At 40.5% G+C, this 23,198-nt stretch overlaps 1 protein-coding gene across 5 annotated transcripts in view; it reads right to left on the reverse strand.

Annotated features, from left to right (window-relative positions):
* LOC148070429 (inositol 1,4,5-trisphosphate-gated calcium channel ITPR1) overlaps window positions 1–23,198 on the reverse strand; it is a 52,141-nt gene that overhangs the window by 6,133 nt on the left and 22,810 nt on the right. For 2 of the 5 annotated variants that reach the window (XM_087800299.1, XM_087800300.1), the window contains exons 27-53: window positions 21,417–21,590; window positions 21,057–21,131; window positions 20,845–20,982; window positions 20,660–20,785; window positions 20,386–20,586; window positions 20,064–20,315; window positions 19,869–19,994; window positions 19,668–19,796; window positions 18,113–18,233; window positions 17,837–18,021; window positions 17,620–17,768; window positions 17,383–17,494; window positions 17,050–17,085; window positions 13,661–13,708; window positions 12,039–12,171; window positions 10,879–11,066; window positions 6,474–6,657; window positions 6,155–6,408; window positions 5,248–5,448; window positions 5,070–5,180; window positions 4,907–5,002; window positions 4,669–4,812; window positions 3,650–3,757; window positions 3,358–3,550; window positions 3,157–3,279; window positions 506–681; window positions 72–236 (exon numbers count right to left, since the gene is read on the reverse strand). In XM_087800299.1, coding sequence (XP_087656425.1) covers window positions 72–236; window positions 506–681; window positions 3,157–3,279; window positions 3,358–3,550; window positions 3,650–3,757; window positions 4,669–4,812; window positions 4,907–5,002; window positions 5,070–5,180; window positions 5,248–5,448; window positions 6,155–6,408; window positions 6,474–6,657; window positions 10,879–11,066; window positions 12,039–12,171; window positions 13,661–13,708; window positions 17,050–17,085; window positions 17,383–17,494; window positions 17,620–17,768; window positions 17,837–18,021; window positions 18,113–18,233; window positions 19,668–19,796; window positions 19,869–19,994; window positions 20,064–20,315; window positions 20,386–20,586; window positions 20,660–20,785; window positions 20,845–20,982; window positions 21,057–21,131; window positions 21,417–21,590 — 3,948 coding nt within the window. Of the gene's footprint in view, window positions 1–71; window positions 237–505; window positions 682–3,156; window positions 3,280–3,357; window positions 3,551–3,649; window positions 3,758–4,668; window positions 4,813–4,906; window positions 5,003–5,069; window positions 5,181–5,247; window positions 5,449–6,154; window positions 6,409–6,473; window positions 6,658–10,878; window positions 11,067–12,038; window positions 12,172–13,660; window positions 13,709–17,049; window positions 17,086–17,382; window positions 17,495–17,619; window positions 17,769–17,836; window positions 18,022–18,112; window positions 18,234–19,667; window positions 19,797–19,868; window positions 19,995–20,063; window positions 20,316–20,385; window positions 20,587–20,659; window positions 20,786–20,844; window positions 20,983–21,056; window positions 21,132–21,416; window positions 21,591–23,198 lie in introns of those variants that run through there. The other 3 variants (XM_087800303.1, XM_087800301.1, XM_087800302.1) reach the window with 3 other exon arrangements.

Genomic DNA, 23,198 nt, shown 5'->3' on the forward strand with positions numbered 1-23,198 from the left:
GTTGTATTATATAAACGGATGAAAACAGGGTTAGGTAACTTAAATATCGTGTTTTGAGTGTGCGTTTGTACCAGAAGACTGTAGAAGAAGACGTGCACAAACACTCCAAGGCAGCAGATGACGAGGTAGATGAAGTGGTAGACGAACTCAAAGTCCATCACCATGGCTTTGTATCCGCGGGTGAAGGTTCCACGGTTACCCAAAAAACTTATCAGGAATATTATTTTGTTACAAACCTGTAATGACAAATCAAAGTATTTAAACAGCCCATATTGACATATTTAAAGCAATTCATTTGAAATATTTATTAACATTTTTAAAACATTCATCCCTAGAAATGTACACTTTGTATTTCACCATCATGGTGTAAACTGCAATCCTCCATTTCAACAAGTTTTAACCCCCCCCCAGCAGAGAGATGGGTCGCACTCGCCACTGTGTTTGGTATGGACGCACCTCTACTGCGTTTTTTTTTTAAGTATACGTTTAAGAAGTACAGGCTCACATTGAAGGCACCCAGGAGGAAGAGGGTGGGCTCCAGGCCCACGGAGAAGATGAGGCGGAGTATAGTGACAATAACCAAGGCACGGATGCCGAGCGGCTGCGGCATGATGATCACGATGACCAGGGTTGCCAGGACACCCATCCAAAGCAGGGCAGACAAGTGCGAGTCCAGTGTACCTGCAAACAGACAATAAACACTTGGATGGACGTCACATGACTTAAGCGTTCATTTGCAGGACGGAACTTTGAGCAGCAGTGAGACAAGAGCAAACATGCAGGTGGATCCGCCAATGGAGGTCGTAAAAGGATTAGTTCTGGACCCGCTTTGACGGTTCTACAATTGGTCACAAATGGGACCATTAAACAAATTGGGTGTGTTCGACTTTGTTTACAAAGTAGAAAATATTTTGTATTTATAGTTTAAATAAGGTAAGGTAAGTAAGTAAGTAAGTAAGTAAGATTTATTTATATAGCGCTTTTCGAGACCAGGGTCACAAAGCGCTTAAACAATCAAAACAATACTCAAAAAAGTACATACTTTAAAGATCAAGATAATACTGAGAACAACACAGGAGTTCGAGAAATTCAAGGAAAAGCCTGAACAAATAGAAACGTCTTAAGATGTTTCTTAAAGGAGTCAGTAGACTCCATCAAGCGCAAAGAGATAAGCAAAGAGATAAGATAAAACTTTATTGATCCCTCAGGAGGTCTCCTTCGGGAAATTGTTTTTTTTCCAATAGCCACAGAAAATACAGCAATTTTTCATAAAAAATAATCAAAATAAAATAAGAACAAGAAGATAAAGAGAAAGAACAAGATTAAACAATCTAAGAGAAGAACATAGATCAAAGAAAAATAACAAAGACAAAGGATACAAAGACTAACATAGAACAGAACTTTCAGATACTCTCACTCCACTCCTGCCCCCGAACTCAGAATTGTACAATTTAATAGTATTGATGGTGGAAGGTTTTCATGTTATTTCATGCTAACTGTGTCCAGATTGTTTTTGTGAAAATCATGAACTTCTTTAAAGAAAAGGCGCTTAAGAAATAGACTTCAGTTCTCTCAACTGTGCGTCAGCTCATTCTCCCAGTTCTCATTTCTGCGGAGATCGTGTGACAGTTGCCACTTGCATAACAGCTCTCTCTAAAAATACGACGGTTGAAAGATTCATGAGGGACGGGGAGCAGCGAGCAGAGGAAGGGGGCTTTTACACGCACTCGGCGAACTTGAGCGAGTCTTTAAACTTCAGCGGAAGACTTTGGACAAATATAGAATCGTCCATATGATCGCTGTGTGTGTTAGGACCGATTGTTTGAGGGAAAGCTTCTCATGCCAGTCATGCAGGCGTAGAGGAAGAACATTCCGACCTACTTTTGCAGCTCTTAAATCGTAAAGCCTCGGGTTAGAAAGGACCAAAGTCTCACGTGACCCCCCGTCAGGCACGCAGAGTAACAGCGCAGGAGAGAATACACATTCCACATTCTGACTGACGTGTCTGAACTTTACTCCATCAGTGAAAGTTCTTCTCCACTTTAGAGTCAAACAGGTGTAGGTGAGCGAACAGCCTACTGTGGTCTTTGATCATAATCTCTCTGTCAAGCTAACGTTATTATTCTTCATTGTTTAGGTCACATGCTTACTCTCTCTAGCCTAGTCTAGAATGATTGAAGTCTGAGCGTGTCCTCAACAATTTCATTCTAGTTTTAGACAAGATAAATGATATTTTTGCCAAGTTTAAATTATACAATTCCATTAACCCAATAAACACACTTTAGTAACTCCTGGCAGTGTCTCAACCCTATTGTTTCCTTTAGCCAAACACAGGAAAGTTATTCTTTTTATTATCATTACCGTACAAACTCAAGAATATTTGTTGTTCATGAACCACTAAACACAACCTCAGGATATAGTCCAACATTAGGCCGGGGGGTTAAATTTGGCCCGACAGAATCTACGAGCAACTCAGCATTCAAGGTGAAAAACTTTGTCTTAGTTTTCCATATTATTTCCAAAGATGTGAAAACATGAATTTGATTAAATTACCAAGAAAAAGCATTTTAAAATGCAAGATATAAACTGGCTTTTATTTACGCTCACATGAAGTGCTGCAGGTTTTTAATGTTGCCATGGAATAAAAGATGAATCACATGTGGTGGATTTCGTCAGGGGTGGGAGCGCTCGATAATGCAAAGGTCATCCAGGTTTTATTTTAGATCCTGATCAGGTGATTAAAGTCAGCAGGTCACGAAATAACAAGAAAGTTAGGTCAGTGGGTTGGAATTCAACCAAGTGCGTGCGGTTTCTTCTTGTTCATCAACGATTTGAAACACCATGCCATGTGATCGATTTCATTCCAGATTCATTGTATGTTCTTTCGCGTGATCTTGTTTGAACATGGATGGTGAAATTAATGAAATACATTGATTTTCACAGATTATACAAATGTACTGTAGATGAGCAAATGAGGCCAACCACAAAGATGACAGCTATGTTACTTATGGTGTCCCATTCTTCTAATGACTATCATGATACCAAAGTCACAGATAAATGCATTTCATCGATTGATTTAGCAAACTGAAGGAACAACTGACTAAGACGATAAGGATGACAGAAAGTAACCAGTCGTAAGGTCCGATTGGGACTGACCTCCGTGGATTCCCTCCAGCGGGTAGAAGAAGCAGACCAGTAGGTTCATCAGCACAGCCAGGTAGAAGGAGACAGTACTCCACACTGAAACATTTCTGGAGCACCAGTACAGCACCGCCTGTGCTGGAGGCGACAAAAAAAAGAAGAAAAAAGTGTTTATGCAGATTTTTTTTTTTCATGATGCAACAATTTTCTTGTTACCTCTCAACTTCTTCTGCCAGTTCATCTCATTAAAAAGGTCTTCAGCTCGCAGGAAGAAGTCGTTAATCTTGCTGCCCTGCTCGTCTCTCTCAGTCGTGTAGTAGATCCGCAGTTTGGACTCCGAGGTCAGGAACTCACAGATGTTTGGCACCGGAAACACAATCTCCTCCATCGTACGGTCCTGACGCACGATCTGCGTGAAGAACTTTCTGTGTTAACTCAGGGAAAGAATCCGGCGTTCCTTTCTAAATTAGGTTGGTTAATATTTGAGGAGAGGGTTTTAGTTCAAGACCTCTATTTGTGCCGTGTGCTTGGCGTAATACTCCAACGCTTCATCTCCTTCTCCACTGGCTGCTCCTGGTTTTAACATCATCGACAGCTCCTTGTTGTGACGAGCCAACTACATTTAGATACATGGAATCAGAGAATAAGTGTGAATAACATATCAGAGCCATAAAAAAGGTTTAGAAATCTTGCGTCAGGGATTCTAAAAAGTGTCAGTTTCATTTCTTGCGGTGACAAGGTCACTTTTTTTGCAGTAAATAACGTTCTACATACCGTTAGTAGGGTTGTCTAAATAAAGTAAATAAAGTTTATTCTCAGAGTCAATTTTGGGCCCGACCTACCATTTATCTTACAATCAAACATCCATTGAATATAAATGTGCTCAAACAGTTCTTTAATATATTCAATCTCTTCATCATGAGATGTTCATTGAATTTTTGTAAATGTTCGTTCTGACAGTCAATTGTGATTTCAAAATATTTATAGATTTTTTTTTTGTTTGAACATGAAATGGGACATTTAACAACTCGAAGATAAACAAATATAATGGAATAATGGAAATATAATCCTAATTATGACCAGACAAAAGCATTACATTTTCACATTTCCAAGAGACTTTATCCGAGTTGAGTCCCGTCAGTTTTTTTCCAAGGTGAAAATGTATGCATAGATGTACGACTTTTCCCCTCCAGACAAGTAAACATGTCTCCATAAATGTTTTACGTTAAAGTTTTTGTGGATTGTATTTAGATTGTACCAATTTCCAAGAGTTATGGCGCAAAGCTAACATTAGCATTTAGCTAAAGTAAGAAGTAAAAGTTTGTCTGTTTATGTCCAGTCACTGTATTATAGGGAGATGTTGTGTGTGATGGTGTGCAGGCTTTTAGAAGCTAGTTCAGGTGCTGGGAGATACAAAGAGTCTTCTGCGTGACAATATATAGCAGAGGTTTTACTATTTTTTAACCATAAACAACTTTTTATCATCCAGACATATATATTCAGTGTATATATATTCTTTTACACAACCTGGTGAGCTAATATATAGATGTTATGGCCAACATTTCTTGGCGATGCTGCGTCATGCTCCTCCTCCTCGCCAGTATCTCCTTCTTCTCTGGTGTCTTCAACCTCCACCTCTCCTTGAAGGTAGGCCTTTTTTATAACCTCTACCTGCACGAAACACAAACGAGTACAACTCTACGTACCAACCAAGCTTTTTAAACAAAAGCACACAAGTTTGTGGCAAAGACGCATGATTTCTCACCAGCTCTTTTGGCCTCATGTTGTACAGGATCCTCTCGGCGTTCTCACTGTCATGGCGGCTCTCCATGATGGCGAGCAGCAACTTGGAAGCATTGTTCTAAAGCAGAAGAAGATTTAGAATTACTCAAATTCAAGTAATTCACACGACATGAACGATGACTAACTTTGAGCTCCAACACCAGGTCCATTCGTTTCTTTCCAAGTGGATTGATGTCATTGAGGATCAAGGCAATGATAATGTCGATGCCGTTGGACTCATGCGTGGCGATGCAGTTCTGACAGAACAGAGTCAAAAGTTAAAAGGACTGATCAAGTCCAACGAGCTTGTGGCTGGAAATGTACCTGGTTCTCATGGCAGGGCCCTTGACAGTACTCTGTGAGACTCTCCAGAGTTTGGTTTATCAGTGATACATTCTTCTCGTTGATGTAGAGTCCAAGAAGCCCCAGACCTCCTGTGGTGCTGCCACAGATGCAGTCCAAGAACTGTAACGTCTCGCACACAAGGTTGTAGTTGTTCTTGTTGTTTTGACAGCGAAGAAAATTCTGGAAAATGTGTTTAAAAAAATAAATAAAATAATGATCACATGGGACCTTTATAATTATATATGTATATTTAAGAAAACGGCAAACTTTGTGAATGTTTTGTTCGCTCACATTTCAGGATTTGTAGATTTGAATCTCAAATTGTTTATTTTTAAACATGTGTATTCATGTAAGTAAGTAAGTATTTTTTATTTATATAGCGCTTTTCCAGACCAGGGTCACAAAGCGCTTAAACAATCAAAACAATATTCAATAAAGTATAAACTTTAAAGGTCAAGATAAAACTGATAACACAACAGGAAAAAGTTCCAGAAAATCAAGGAAAAGCCTGAACAAATAAAAACATCTTAAGATGTTTCTTAAAGGAGTCAGTAGATCATCAAACACAGAGGTAGAGGAAGATCGTTCCAAAGCTTAGGAGCAACAGCCTGAAAAGATTTCTCTCCTCTGGTCCTGAGCTTCAATATTAAGTTAAAGTCATGATAATATCACACAGGAAGGTGCAGAATTTTTCAATAAACATGCGTTGGTGTTGGGTGAGAATAAAATGTCTTTATTTTGGTTAACTATATCCCCAAATATGACTTATCAAGGGGTTACATTTCACAAGAATCCTGTTTTTATTTTTACATTTTGTCTGTTTGAAAGTTGTAAGGGAAGACCAACAAAGTTTAAAGAAAAAGACAATAATAAATGAAACCTTTACCTGCAGGTCTCGGTTGTGATTCTCACAGAGAAGCTGGAGAAATCGTAGGATGGGCTGCATGATGATGATCACAAAACTCATCTCTCCGTCGTCCTGGTTCTTGTCACCTGAGCTGGGCTGCCCATCAGGAGTGGAGAAATGCTCCTCAGGATCTGCTTCACGTCTGTAAGAGTTGAAGGCTTTTTTGGTGGCAGACGAAGCCTCCAGCAGTTGCTCCCTCACATCCTCCGTCATGATAACAGCCGAATCTCTCGCTGTCAGAAATACACAAAAAAAAGGCATGTCACTCAAAGACATTTTTTTAAGATTTTATTCTAACCTTTTTTGCGGACAGGAACATCTTTATCCGGACTGTCGTCCTCCCTCTTTCGGTTTCCGAGGTCGCTGGTGTTGACCGTCACGGTCGCCTTGATTTCCAGCTGAGCGAGCTTCATTCGGTCGTAGAAGACGCGGAAGAATTTCTCAGATTTCTTGTCTTCAGTCAAACGGCAGAAGAATGAACGCTAAAAAAGCACAAAAGAGAAGAAAAACAGGCAGGCTGATCATAGGAGCCAACATTTTTACAAGGTCAGTTGGGTTATTTCTGGCAAAAGAAACAACTAATCAATTGTGAGGATGTTGCATCAAAGAGTAACTTCCACATTTCCTTTGCCAAACGTCGATGAAGAGAAGAAAAACAACCATTGGACAACATATCAGCTTTGGATATCAGTTGGATTTAGAATTAGAAAATAAATGTACCGTTTCCTGCTCTCTTGAACAGTTTGAACAGTTGAATAATTTAAAATAAAAAGAATTATAGGATTTATTACCATATTTTACGACCCGTATTTATAGCCACTGAGATAGGCAAGACATAGTTAGATGCCTTTCGTAAATGTAAGTAAGTAACTTAAGTAAAGGTTATTTCTAAAGCGCCTTTCTAGACCAGGGTCACAAAGCGCTTTAACAATAAAAACAATACACAGTTAAAATATATACTTTAAAAGACCAGGACAACATAGAGACAAACACAGGAGTCCCAGAAATGAGTACTTCCATCAAGCATCTCCAACCTGAAGGAGGCCCCAGTACTGACCCAGTAATATATGGTACCTGTGTGTAATCATGTTGTGTGGGGTCATCTCGGCACATGACCTAATGACAAGGAAATGCTGTGTTTTTTCCTTCCTGTCACTTAATCCTTAACTTATTAACTTTAGAAGAAGCCAGACTAGAAGATTTTGCCAATGGCTCACTTTCATAATGAGCAGCCTCACTATAAAGCAACTGATCATCATACATAATAACCCATAATGCGAAAGTTGAGAAACCGGTCAGGTCTGTTTTGGTGCTGGTCTGACACTCTTTATAGTATTTATAGAGCATCAGTGTTTTTTGCTGAGAATTGGGGTCACGGTAATTAAGAACACTTTCAGTGCTGCTAGTAAAATGCATGCACAGTGTCCCAGTCTACAGAATCGTTGTTCTGGTTATGCAAGAGCTCTTATCTGCTGCAGCCTTGGGAAGGCTTCATCCTGCACAAGCCGACTCACCGCCGGTGAAAAAGGACGCGAGAGGGAGAAGCCTGGCCTAGTTACACACTTTAAGGGGAAGATGTGGTCGAGTAGGGTGAAGCACACGCGAGTGGGAATCAGAATGTTTAAAGTGAGACGAGTGTGGAAAAGAAAACCAGAGCAAATTAAAAAAAAAAAAAAAAAAAAGAAGGAAGAAAACACTAACCGACTGTAAGTAGGGCAGTACTGGAGGATTGTTACATAACTCTTTCCAGGTTAAATGTGAAACTAGGCTAGTAGGGGAAAACGCAGATGCAAGTCTTTAAGGAAAAATGATTACTTGAAACTGTGGCCTCTTTTTTTTATACCAGTAAGTACGCTAACCTCTTTCCACCATCAAATCTCACCTTTGATGATGAGACAAGAACCTCATGATTTTTAAAAGTTGTGGTTAAGCTGTGCAGACGGAGACACAGATCAGGCATTTTCTAATCATTCCATTCTGAATTCATTCGCCAAATGGTCCTTCTGTCGCAGGACTTGTGTGTAAATGACGTCCTAGTTTAGACTTGGTCCGGACTACCAGGTATACAAGTGAAATTTAAGACTTACTAGCAAAATATAAATGCTTTACTAAACTAAAAACAACATAAGCTTCTCTATATTCATCTACTATTCAACAATTTGTTTCCTAATTTCCATAATGTTTCAAAGTTTTTTCATTTACGTTCTCATCCAACAGCTTCATCCATGTAACTCAATTGTTCTGGAGCCTTAGAAAAAAATGCAAGTATTTAAAATCAAGATGAAATGTGTTGAAATAAATAAGATCTACTACAGTTCAAGGCCTTTTAAAGTGTTTTTTAGAACATTAAGAGAAATTAAGACAAGCCTCAAAAAGTGCTTCCAACAAGCTCATAAGGCCGCAGTGACACTGTTTTCCTGAAAATATTCTTCCAAGAAAACTTGACATAACTTGAATGCGAGGCAGATTCTCGAGCCCAAAGCCACACCCAGAATATCCACCACTGAACAGAAGCAGCTCTGCACGTACACACACACTCATGTGACGACACATGGAGTCGATGTTCGACAACTTGTTAGAGCCGACGAGACGGACGGTCTGGTGAGGAAAGCAACAAGTGAGACCCGATGACCATGTTGGGTCAGTACGACCCGTGTTGATCAACGCAGAAGGAGAAAAAAGGATATTCTAGAACCCAACTACTCCCACCTTTGAAGCATTACATAACCCGCGCACACAAGCCGAGTGTCGCACACTCACCGCCTTTCACAAACACCGAAACTAGGTCAGCGGTCTCCGCTCAGCCACACGTCAATCTTTAGAAGACTCTCCCACATTTCACACATGCTTCAGAAATCATTCTGCTCTGAATAGTGATTACATAAAAACACAGAGCTGGCAGTTGACGCACACGTTGATCAAGCCACAGTTGTCATGTCTGGACTCTTGCTGGTTAGAGACGGCATGGTGTCGTTGACGTGGGATTGTCGAAACTGAACTCTAACAGGGAAATCCCACACCAGCGTAGTAACTGAGTCTGAATAAAGAGACAGTATTTCTATATTTTTTATGATTCAAGTAAATTCTCTGATCTCATACATCTTTGTTTTCTATGTTTTTACCAAAGTTTTGATTAAATATGTTCATTTTAAGTTACTACTGTTTAAATGGGACAGTTCTCAGAGAAGTGACGCACTTTTAATCAAGCCGTTAAAAGTCGATATCCTAGAAAGGCTCGATACACAAGGACAGAAGTGGCCGGCGGGAGAGACGACGTTACACAACGCGTCGTGGTCACGGACAGTATGAAATGATAGAAATAGAAGCAGAATGCCTCGTCTGTATCCATGGAGACCAAGTGTAATGACACATAGAGGAATGGTGCAGGGTGGGGGCGGACAACACTGAAAAACAAGGTCACAGCTCTTTCCTTTCTCTCCTTCCGCTCGGCGACTTGGCGTCAACAAAGGGGATGTTATGCAACAGCTATTTATACCCGAGTCCTCCTTTCCAGAGCACCTCATGCTCATGTCAGGTATTCCTGCGTGCACTCACGCTCACTCACTCAACTGCTTCCCTTTAACATTTAAAATGTACTTTTTATACAATAAATTGACTTTTTTATACAATATTCATTAGTATAACTTTTGACTCAGGACTGATCAAAGAGCCAGTGATTTTGGTACTTGCCACTAAAAAAAAATCTAACAAGTCACAAGAAGTATTTTGTAAAAGAGTAGCATTGTTTTTATAAATGTAAATTCACTGAAAATTGACCAGCAGGAGAACGTCGACACATGACATTTTTTTTTGGTTGTTTATCGCTGCTAAGTAGGCCATGAGTAAATAGTTAACTCTGCCGTGTGGAAATTAGATATCCAAGAACCAACAGGTGCCACTTGATGCCCGGCAGAAGTCTAAAGTCCACTTGTGACCTCAACATTCTTGAGTATTTGTTTGCTATGACGACCGAAACCTTTAAAGTGAACGAAAGAAAAGTAAAGAATTGTTTCAGACACACTTCCGGAGATAATCCCCAGCAAATCACATCTACTTCGTTCAGAGAAACAAAAAAAAAAATGGAGAATGGGAAGCTGTGGTTTATCTTCCGCCCCCTCTGTGTCCCCCCAGTACCTCCTACCTAGTCTCCCCACTGCCTCAGACCCGGAGGCCCAGCCTGACCTACATTAGGGTCTGTAGGAGAAGTGCAAGGGGAGCGCTAGAAGAGGCAGGAATGTTTTGAAGGCTGAGACATTCCTCATTGTTCATTCACTCCGGCTTATGCAACATGGTCTGATCACGTGACGCAGTGCAGCAGCCGTGGGAGTGCTCTCTCTCTCCACCGCAGCGCAGCTCTAATCTCATTATGCAAGCTGGGCGCTTACACAACACTCCACAGACAGACACGGCCATGGAAATTTGGAGGGATCATTACGCTGAGTGACAAAACAGACTATCAAATAACTCACCGGAGAAGAGACAAACTAGACTTTAAGTTTTGAAATAATAACTATACAATGTGGAGGAGAGGAGGACATACATGTGCAGCCATAGTGGCACACTGACCTATATAGTCTGGTTTATGCTGTAGAAAAAAAAGACCCATATTTGCCGGAGGGAATATAGAGGCTGATTCAGGGACAAAACAAGCAAGACTTATGCTGGTCAAAACAATAGACGTCGTAGTTTTCTAAAAAGCTGACCTGAATGGTGGTGTTCCCGCCTTCCAGCAGGGCGATGGCCAGAAGGATACTTTCTTGGAACACCCGGTCACTCGAGGTGTTCATGATGAGGTCGATCACCAGGTCCGAGGCTCCTTCTTTATCCAGGTGACACTGAACTTCCGCCAAACTCATTTCTCCACGACTCAAGCCGCCGGGTCCCCCGAGCACTGTGCACAAGTTTGTGTATTAATTCGTAGAACAAAATCAAACTCAGAAGTATCATACTCCGGTCCAACAGTGCTACTTTTTATCATCGGTTAATACATTTTGTGTGTAAAAATACATTATAATAAACTGAGTTTGTTGTGACATAAATCCATTGTTTTACAAATATCATTTTTTCCCTCAACACGTCATCATGTTTTTTTATATGATGCGGCATATTGTACATATTTACTCACTAAACAAAATGTATTTTTTTTATTAGTATAGCCAAAGGAAAATAAACAGCCTCTGTCTTCAGACAGACACCTTCAAAGTCTGGCCTGGGAGGGACCTGCAGATTTCATGTGGCCTCTGTAAAAAAACAGTATTATTCATCCTGAGAACGAAAACAATTGTCATATTGTAATTAACTATTTTATTTTATATTACATTTGTCAAAGCAAATGTAGCTTTTAATATAGCAGACGTTAAAATCGACAGGAAGTTACTCTTGTCATTTCTTTACTGTACAGGCTCTCATTTAATACAAATAAAATATGAACAAATTTGTTCTTCAAATGTCATAACCTGCTGCATTTGACCTTCTCCAGAACCATTTTAAGTCCAAGCAAGCATATTAAAGTGAATATAAAGTATTTTTATTTTAAACTAAGTTAGATTTTTCAATTGTACCATTTTTCGTGGTTGTATCCCTTATTAATAAAAACCTTGGCAAAGCCTGGTACTTCAGCTTGTCTGACGTATACGTGTTTGGTTCCGAGTGTGTTCAAAGTGCATCTTCCACACTGATAAGCCGCACAGTCAGACAACTATAGGTCTATCCTTGCGTAACATAGTGCTTTACTATGACACAGACTTTTGTTGTCTCTGGACCTTGTCTAATGACAGGAGTGTTTGTCATATCACAAGCATAGTCAGTAAATAAGAATCGGTTGTGCGTCTCACTTTTACATCGAATGTCAATGGCGACAAACCTGATGGTGTTTTGCTGGGTCCGACAGGACTCAAGGGTCCATTTCCAAATGACGTCAAGCTCTCCCTCCGCCCACCACTCTGATGGAAGTTGCCATAGTAACGGTTGACTAGAATCTGCCTCAGTGCCTCGCCCTTTAAGAGACAAGAAGGATGTTGTGTAACAGTGGAGTTTCATCTGCAGCTGCTCAAACAGTTCTGGGAAAACGGTGAGAGCCGTTTCATCTCGGCCCACCGCACCGGACCTGCAGCTCGGCATCGTTACCGTCCACTTGAAGAGCCCTCAACTTTTTTTCTATAAATCACTAGTAGCGACACGTTGTTGTGACAGTGAGGTTCTGGTTCTAACCAAGCTCATTCTGACTCATTCACCGTCAAGCAGGCAGACGCACGACTCTGCCGTCGCCATGGCAACCATGTCCCATGGCTACCTGTCAGACCTCCCGTAGGAACGAGACAAGAAAATGAGAGAGAACGTATTTGGATGGAGTGATTACATTGAAGGCTCTCTCATCGGTGGGTGGTCATTGTCAGGATAAAAAGTAAAACTTGTTGTACTACTTTCTATTTGTTCATAATGCACCACAAACACGTTGTAAGCACACTATACTGGATTTACAGAGAAATATATATTGTGACTTTTGACAAGGTCCGTAGCGAGGATATTAAAAATGTAACAGGGGTTAAAATATCTTGTGCTTATAGAGACTCTAAAACTCTTCACTGGCTTCCAGTTTCTTTCAGGATCAACTTTAAAATTCTGGTTCTTACTTTCAGATCTATTCATGGTCAGACTCCTCCTTACATCACTGATCTGATCCAGCCTTACACCCCAGCTCGGGCTCTGAGGTCTGTGGATCAGAATCTACTGATGGTTCCACGCACACGGCTCAGGACCAGAGGAGAGAAATCTTTTCAGGCTGTTGCTCCTAAGCTTTGGAACAATCTTCCTCTCCCTCTGTGTTTGATGATCTACTGACTCCTTTAAGAAACATCTTAAGACATTTCTATTTGTTCAGGCTTTTCCTTGATTTTCTGAAACTCCTGTGTTGTTCTCAGTATTATCTTGATCTTTAAAGTATATACTTTATTGAATATTGTTTTGATTGTTTAAGCGCTTTGTGACCCTGGTCTAGAAAAGCGATATATAAATAAAAATTACTTACTTACATTTACAGAGAAATATCGATATATTGTGACTTTTTGACAGGGTCCGTAGTGAGGATATTAAAAATGTAACAGGGGTGAAAATATATTGTGCTGAGACTCAAAATTGAGTGGCAAAGTAAAAAAGTCAGTTAAAAATGAGAAAATGACGACACAGTTAATGCAGAACCCTTTTGAGTTTGTTCTGCATCAGACATCATTCTTACTTCACGGCTCAGCCATTGAATCGAAAGATATTTCCACGGAAAACACCAAGCTCATGTTACACAGACTTCTGTATTGTTCTTGTATTGTGCACTTATTATATATAAACTGTTTTTATTTAACTTTAATAAGAATACTCAGCGACTAGAATGGCATGACTGGAAAAACAGAAAGTAGCATATTCCTGAACTCTCACGAAACAGAGTTGCGATGAAGTTTTTAGTGAAGCATCAGTGACTAGGTGGACACCTACCCTCTTCAGGTCCTCCAGCAGCTTCTCGGGCTGGTTTTGATCCAGCTGCTGGTGCAGTGAGGAGCGTGATGCCGGACAGACCACATGGTTAATATGCAGGAAGTGAAGACGGTGAAACAATCATGACAAAAGGTATGAAAAGCCATGCAAAGCCAGCCGAGAGTGAGAATTGATGGTTTGATCAAAAGGGACAAACGGTGAAATATTTGATGAAGAAAAAGAGGGAAGTTTAGCGAGAGCTGTCATGTCATCTAATTGATGGGTTTCTATTGACAACTATAAATGTTCTCAACAACGTAATGGTCAGGCATTTCCCTGCACCTCTCTTGTTCCACCAAATAATGGCAACTCAGGTCACACATCCGACTCCTGCACTGAGGCATCTGTACAGTATGTACAGTATGTGGCCTTCTCCACATGGTTATGTAAAAAGCAGAAAAGGGAGGGGCAGGCGAGAACCGACGACAGGCCGGGGCAACAGGGTTCGACTTACGTAATGGATGTAAAAAAAAAACAACCAGGTCACTAAACCAGCTACAAAATGATACGAACTGATTCAAGAATGAGACATCCAGGATGGCAGGTACTGACGGAGGTTTCACAGAGTTGAACTTGTCAAGATCATGTCAATAGATCTAGATCTACTTTACAGCTACTCTTCGAATGAAGTTGAGAAGTTTAGCTTATCACAAAAAATGGACTGTTTATGTTCTGAGCTGATATTATTTATTCATTCATTTTCTACCACTGATTCCCTCATTATCCACAGAGACTAACAAACATTCACACACACACACGAAAGAAGAGTTTCTAAATAAAATGGCAGTAAAGTGATTGATGTTCACCGTCAGCCTGACCACAGACACCACAGTAAACCCGTGCAGCTGCCACATCCGCACTAAAGACAGAAGTGGAAACTCCCCTGGACACCCCCCTCATCCCCCCCCCCCCTACGCTGCCACTTCTACATAATGTTTCAATTTGTTCTGAAAGTACGTCAGCTGCGAAACATCTCTCTGCGTATCCAAGTCATGTTTTAAGGCAGAGTAGTTGCATTGAAACTTCGGTTGATTAGAACATACGACCTTGATTTTCCACAATGACCCAGTTTTAAACAGAACTGGAAAAAGTTTTACGACTTCATTTTGCTCTTTTTCAATTTTGTTTAATATTATTTTGTTGTGAACGTTCTCAGAAATGTACTATTATAGAAAAATGATTATGATTCAATGATCATTGGGACGACAAACTTTTGCTACTCAGTCACATTCAAACATGTCTTTTCAAACCGAGCATGTGTTTGCCATGAGGAATCTGAAGGAAATATGACTCGGTCCCAGCAGAAAAGATTATATAACTGCTCTGACAAGACCACACACACACATATACACACACACACACACACAAGGCAAGGTGAAGAGAGCAGAAGCACAATAGTGTCTGTGTGTGTGTGTGTGTGCGCGCGCATGTGTGTATCCTTACATAACAGACAGCCGGAGAGTGACACATTTTCCTGATAATCACACCCCTGACATCTCACAGAGCTTAAAACTGGGTCACGTTCTATCCGTTCCATAAGAAGCTGAAATATAAGAGTGTATATAACACGACTCACGTAACATACACCTGCTATTCATGTAAATAAATGTGCTTATAAATACACAAACTTGAGAATTTGAGGGAATATACGAGATACATTTGGAGACTAATCCAGATGAAGACGGCGAAGGAGTTTTGATCAACACTGGTTTTCAAACTGACACGTACCAGGTGTGTGAGGAGAATCACTTACGCTCAATCCCACTCTCTACCTTTACACACACACACACACACACACACACACACTCACAATTACTGCTGAAGGTCACACATCAACAAAGCGGCTGAGTTAAAGGGAAAAAAACAGCCAGTTATGTAACCTCGGCACAGGATTGGAGGGGGCCCAGTAATCGTGCGAGGAAACTAGGACACAGTCTGAGTGTCGTCAGACACACACTCACAGCTACTCACTCATACGTGGCACACAGTGACAGCGCCCCCTACAGGCGTTTAGAAAGACCAGCCGAGGGGGAACAACCTCTGAAGTAAAAGAGCTGGAAGGAAGTGGGACTCGGTGTTAGTGGGAGTGAAAAGTCAATGCTGGAGTGTTTAGACGTAGAAGTGAGGCTGTGACTCTTTAATACAGCTTGAAAACCAGTTGTTACCGGTTGAATGAATGATTCATTTATAAAGCGCTCTTGGACAAGTCAAGACAAGATTTATCCACCTCAGAGGAAAAAGAAACGTATACTAATCAGTCACTTAAGCAGAGCCGGAAATATGCTGGCATTACAAGTCAGAGTGAAACTTGAATAGTTACCATGTAAGAGAGTTATATTTTAAAAGTATATTTTCTCATTTTCAGTAACCTTCTTTTCCCACAGTTGTTAACTCTCACTTGAGTGTTTAAGCGCTTTGTGACCCTGGTCTGGAAAAGCGCTATATTTAAATAAAAATTACTTACTTACTTAATAAACTGTATGTTTTTTAAAGAAAAAATAAAAACAAATTCATCTATACTAAAATGAAGGTTTTGTTTTAATAACAGCATAATGTTGAATACTACAAACTCCTTTGCAGACTTGTGACATATTGTCAAGCCATGGAGTTTATTTTAATATTTTAGGAGAAATATCTGATTATTCAGCGGCTTCCTGACATTAATTTAATACAAAACACAATCGTTTTTTTCCACTGGCAAATCAGATGAAGAGCTTGTTGAACGTGTTGATTCTAGGGAACACTGCAAAGAAACATTAAGCTAAATGGAAAGCTAGAAAAGTTTCAGTGCACACAATAAACAAGTTAATGTGAGGTAACTCTAGTTTCCTTGTGTCTCTCACAAACCTAAACAGTGACTTGATGTTAAAATTAGAATTTTTTTTATGTTGAAGGCGTTGTCTGATCTACCTGCATGACTAAAGCGGTGTGTCAATTGTGGAGGACAATGCAACAGGACACTTGATTTATTAATATACTAAGTCCTGCATTTGCAAAACAGGTTAAGCCCTGCTACACAAAAGCAACAATCGGATCAATTGAGAAATATGACAGTCATGTCTACAGAGGCTCAGCTACCGCTCACAAACACATGCTTTACCCGACCATTCAATTAAGAAAAGTTGGTCTGGGCGATAAAATATACAGTAGATAACTCTCGCAACTTTTACTCCATGGACGAAAATGTAGTTGCATTTTCCACTGTATACCACAGCCCTTCCCTACAATGTTAATTGTGCCTTGACCTTTGCTAACCAGCCCATCACACAAACACAGCAGCTACAAAGAGACTATCAGCGTTAAACAGACACCACAGAGACACAGGGGTATGAAATGAGGAAAAAGACAACCTTAGGCAAATCCATCTCATCATCAAAGGCCCTGTGCTGAAAGAGAAAAGAACGTTTGAGGGGTTAGATAACACAGAAAGAAGCTGCTCTAGATGTCAGTGGAACAAAGGGAGTCAATGTTACTTCCAACTACGACCTAAATCATATCACGATGAAGATTTCTGAGAAGTGACTGCGCCTGACATCTTGTCACGCTCCGAAATGTGTTTTTAGAGCACACTGGCTGATATTGTGTTGCCATTACAAAACGACAATTATGTCACAGACTTCAAAGAACGCAGAAAAAACAACGGAGACTATGAGAGAAGAATTTTTCAGCGCTTTGCCTCGTACCTTCTCTCCAAAACCACGGTCTTTGGTCATCATCTCTCGCAGCGTTTGAAGCACTTTAATGCAAAGTCGTTCTTCATTCTCCTCCAGCAGCTGTTTGGTGTGTTTCACAAGCCTGCGTGGATGTTTTGAGGAAACAGGGTATATTATGGATCCATCTTTAAGTTACAACTCTTTTAAATAGGATTTATTGGGTCATAAATGGTTGTTAAATGCTCTTGTAACAAGCCTACTGCTTACTTGCATATGAAACCTCCACTTTCACACTTCTTTCGTGAGTCTGTGTTTTCTGGAAAGAGGAGTTCAGGCCGATGCAAGACATCCACTAGCACCGAGAGTTCGGCCTGGACCAGCGGGCGGAGTCGGTCTTCAAGCGCTGAAACGATGTCCTAAATTGGACAAAACTGTTGAAAACCCTGTTGCAGTGCGTTTCCGTCAGACTCCCGTGATCATTTACCTGTAACCTTTCGATGATGTTCCTGTAGTCTCGGGAGGCCGTCACGACCGAGTCCCGGCGCGCTGCGTTGCGGGCGGACAGCCTCCAGCTCATCGCAGTCTTCTGGACAATGTTGTTGGATTTGACAAACAGGGAGTTGACCTGGTTGTCAAGATCCACAGGGATGGCAATTGCTCTTCCTTTGGCTGGAAAATAAACCCACAAGCGGTCAGTTAAAGTTCAATTATATTCTAAAGAATGAGGAATCAGTGAAGTGAGTGTTTCATCGTGTCATACCAACATCAGAGAGGACCTTGATACAAGTCTCAACTGAGCCTTTTTGGACAGGAAGTAGCCAGTTGCAGTGATAGACCCGGAACACAGCCTGCAGCAGCTGCACAAAGACTGGCTGTCTCGTCTGAGAAGAAAGAACATTCCCAAATGACAGGATGAATATTTGGTTAATTATATTTAAAATTACCACCCATTGCCATTAAGTGATATTAGTTTCTCTCCCACACCTGCAGGACCTAGGACACCCGAATGTGTGCTCAAACACTGGTGAAGTAAACTGTAACAAATACCTGACACAACTTTCCCAACAGACAGGCCTGCAGCAGCGAGGAAACAACATTGATGAGTACAAAGCATTTGTGATGCCAAACTGTCATCTTCAATAACCATAACCCTTTTACACCCAAAATGTGTCAAGCTCAAGCTTTATTATTATTTGTTAACGTAAACGCTGTTACAGGAAGCTGTATTAGCCTGTTCTTATTTCTAAACTATATTTTTGAAATTTGATGCAAGTTTAAAGACTCAACATAATCATGGTGAGTCTCTGCAGCCATCAATTCCCCACAGCAAAGGATTCACAGCTATACAAGAATCTAATAGTTAACATGGCTGCAGGTATCAACCTGCTCTTCTTCATTAAAGATCTAGTAAGCAAGTAAATGGTAATTTGTGTAGCAAAACAATACAGTTAAAATATATACTTTAAAAGGCCAAGACACATGAGACAAACACAGTCTCAGAAAATCAGGGAAATGTCTGCACAAAAAAGAATGTCTCAAGATGCTACTTGAAGGAGTCAGTAGATCATCAAACACAGAGAGAGAGGAAGATCATTCCAAAGCTTAGGAGAATAAGTCTGGAAGGATCTCACTCCTCTGGTCCATAAGCTTTTTTCAGGTTTAACAGGGAGTTAAATTGAATTTCTTTAATTTTCTTTTAACATTTTTGCCATTTAATCTACTACCTCAAAAGCTATTCACAAACGACCAGTATCTTCAAGACTTTACCAACTTTCTCCTTAACTACTTTCCCTGCATTTGAGGTTCCTTCTCTCATGTCACTCAAAAGCACTAGCGTCTGACCTGAACATCACCTAAATCACACTCAAATCATTGGTTGTACACTTTTATACTTCAAATGCAGCTTACTAATTCAATTAATTTTATTTATTTTTACCTTTCCTCCTCTTTACAAATGTTGGATTTTTTTGTACTCACATTTTTTTTAACGGTCCTCTATGGTTTGAGGCATACAATAAATAGCATATCATTTTTGCATCGGTTGCCTGAACAAAACATTTCAACACAAATTGCAAGACAGACAAGTAGTTAGCCACCATTAGTCTTGATGACACGTTTATATCTCTCCGCATGTTCATCAAACGCATACTCAATATTTAACATTTCCTCATTTTGAAAAATAACCTGTAACATGAAATACAATCTTCAAAGATGTCGCTCTATGGATGCAAATATTCCTCAAACATACAGTGGAAAACATTCACACATTTAAATGTAAGATTAGTTCCCACACATAATCCAGAGTTGCTACTAACCTGCAGTGTGGTGCTCTGGTCTGAGAAGGGTGAGCTGAAGAAAGTAGTGACGATGCTCATCACCGTCTCGGTCACATAGCGCTCCAGGATCGTGTCTGCATGTTTACGATCACTGGTGTTGTTGCAGACCTGTTTGCAAAAAAACATGATCCTTATTATCATTATTATTATTATGAAGTGTGTGTCTTTTTCGCAATGTACCCTGCAGATGTCCACAAGGAAGTTTTCAAAGAGTTTCCACATGTGGTTGGACGTGTAGATCTCCTTCATTTCCACCTCTGTGTCCACATAGCAGTGATTTAAAAAGTTGATGTAGGCAATCTTGACCTGAAGGAGGATGAGCAACATGTAGATCTGGGTATATAGACATGTGTGAATATATGAGGGATGGGTCACCTCAGGTATGCAGTCCTCATGGGTCACCACTCGCACAATGTCGTCCAGGGGTAACAGGGAGTTACATTTAATTTCTGTGTAAACATTTTTGCCCTCGGTGCAGACTGCCAGGAGCTCCACCAGGTGGATGTGGTACATTAAAGGACTGTTTTCATCCATGCGATCCCTCTCTGATCTCATCATCTGAACCAGAGTCTGGAAGGAGGCTCGGTCATTATAAAAGACCAAAACATCCTCCCCTGCATTCACCAGCTAAGAAAAATGAATGAAAGAAGCGTAAGAAAAGACCGAGGATCAAAAACAATGAGAAGACTAACGATACCTCTGCCATGACGATGTCCTGACATTTTTTTATAAACTTATTTTCTGCTTTGACGATGGTCTGCAGAAACTTGAGGTACTGGACGTTGCGGCCATGAGTTTCAATGCAGTGGACAAAGTGCTGAACCACTCGCTCGTTTATTTCACTGCACAGCTGGAAGTTGTTCATGAATATGTGCTGCATTGTAACAGCTTCCAGGATCTGCAGAGCCGGTCGGGAGAGTCAAGGAAAAAAGTCTGAGCGTTAAAAAGCTTGAGCAACGTGTTGTACTCACCCCTGGATTCAGGAAGAGGTTGACATGCTTGTGGAGAAGAGCTTGATTCTGCTGGTTCCCCGCACAGAAGTTTTGCAAGAACTGATGAGCTAGTTTCATGATATCCTGCATTCTCATATCTTCTCCCTGTTGCAGATAAGAGCCGATAAGAAGAGGTACCCAAAGATTGACGACTAGATTTTTACCTTCTCGTATGGTATCTGCAAGAGCTCCAGGACCACACTGTGGGCACCCATGTTCCTCAGGAGCCTCTGTTGTTGTTTTCGGCTCTTCCTGCCAGACAGCCCTTCTTGAACACACAACCTGCTGAGTCGCAGAAGGATCTAAAAGGCCCACACGTGCTGTTAAAGTACATTATATCTTATTGCACGTTTCTTCCCTCAAACAAGGAAATTACCTCTTTGACCACCCTGTAGTTGTAGCTGCTGGTGCTTTCTGCTTTCTTTGGCTTGTCTGATCCACCAAAAACTCCCTAAAGCAGCATTAGGGAAAACACCTTAAATTCCAGTTTTGTTTCACTGATATTCTGCTCTCCCTTGTGTTGCTTAAAACAAACACATTTTGGTGGAGGGTATTAGAAACTCTAACTTGTTGATTTTACATCCATTTCCATCGCTTTGAACACATTAATTATGTTAGGTGTTAACATATATATTTTATACCATTATTTTAAAAACCATTTTCCATTTCTAGTGCATCAGAAAACATATTTTTAAAGTGGCTTATGTAAAAAGCAATTTGGTTCCATATACTCAACATTTTTATGCTCAGACTCTGTGGAAAGGCCTTCCCCTCCATCCATGCCTTCATCTGGGCCCTGTCGCTTGTAAACCCAAAGTTCCGACTTCTCCACGATGGATCGCAGCTGGTCCAGGTCTGACTTTATTTGCTTGTAATTTTCCACATCTTGACTGGTGACCAACAACTGGACCTGTAAAACCACATACATTTATTTTGAAAAAGGATCACAGATTCCCAGCAGCAAATACAGAGTGAGAGATTAAAAACAAATCTTTATATTTGAGAAACGTGAGGAATGTTAAAGGCTATGGGAATTCGAACCATTTTAGCTTATGTGTTGTTACTTCTGTTACTTTTTTTATTTATTTATTTTTTAAATGGGATTGTTTAACCTTAGTGCGACATACAGTACTGCACAAAAGTTTAAGGCAGGTGTGAAAAAATCCTGTAAGCTAAGAATGCTTTCAAAAACATAAATAATTACCATTTATATTTATCAATTTACAAAATGCAAAGTGAGCAAACAAGAGAAATCTAAATCAAATCAATATTCGTCATTACTACCCAAAGCCTTCAAACCAGCATCAATTCTTATAGGTACATTTGCACAAAGTCAGGGGTTTTGTAGGATTAGAGGTGTATGATCAACCAAATATACCAAACCGGTGCTAATGATTATCAATTATGTTGAAAGACAGTCATTAAGTGAAAAAGATACAGCTGTGTAGGAGCTTAAAACTGGCTGAGGAACAGCCAAACTCTGCTAGCAAGCTAAAGGTTGTGGACAGTTTCATGTCGCAGGTCACACACCAGGCAAGACTGAGCATAGAAACAAGACACAAGGTAGTTATATTAAGATTTCAAAGCAGACTGGGGCTTCAAGATGTTCAAGCTCTTTTGAAGAAGCACAAAGAAACGGGCAACGTTGAGGATTGTAGACGCAGTGGTCGGCCAAGGAAACTTAGTGCAGCAGATGAAAGACACATCAAGCTCATTTTCCTTCGAAATCGGAAGATGTCCAGCCGTGCCATCACCTCAGAACTGGCAGAAACCAGTGGGACCCAGGTACACCCATCTACTGTCTAGAGAAGTCTGGCCAGAAGTGGTCTTCATGGTAGAGTTGCAGCCAAAAAGCCATTCCTCCGACAAGGAAACCAGCCCAAGCGACTCAACTATGCTCAAAAGCATAGGAAATGGGGTGCAGAAAAATGGCAGCAGGTACTCTGGACTGATGAATCAAAATTTGAAATATTTGGCTGTGGCAGAAGGCAGTTTGTTCCACGAAGGGCTGGAGAGCGGTACAATAATGAGTGTCTACAGGCAACAGTGAAACATGGTGGAGGTTCCTTGAAAGTTTGGGGCTGCAATTCTGCAAATGGAGTTGGAGATTTGGTCAGGGTTAATGGTATCCTCAATGCTGAGGAATACAGTCAGATATTACTCCATTACTGATAAGGAATTTAAGTTGCTTTTATAGTCTTATCACAATAAACATATAATCATGACTACCGCAGCTCAGAAAAAGCTCATTTTCCCATGCAAGCTGTCATAACCGTGTTCACGGACTCTTACAGAAAGCCGGTTCTAGCTAGCTGCATCCAGAAACAAAAGAACAAACTGTTTGTGTCCGAGTTTGTAATAATCTGAGCTATTGAATAAAAAAGACGGCAAGATGCAAGAAGCCAATCCACTCCTTGCTGGTTGAAAATCTAGATTCTGACTTTGTTGTTATTCTAACACTCGTCTCTCTTCTCATGCCGATTGTCCGGGAGAAAATCAGAATACCAAAATTTATTCT

Source organism: Callionymus lyra, chromosome 10, assembly GCF_982586985.1.
Source record: "Callionymus lyra chromosome 10, fCalLyr1.hap1.1, whole genome shotgun sequence".
Classification (NCBI taxonomy): Eukaryota; Metazoa; Chordata; class Actinopteri; order Syngnathiformes; family Callionymidae; genus Callionymus; species Callionymus lyra.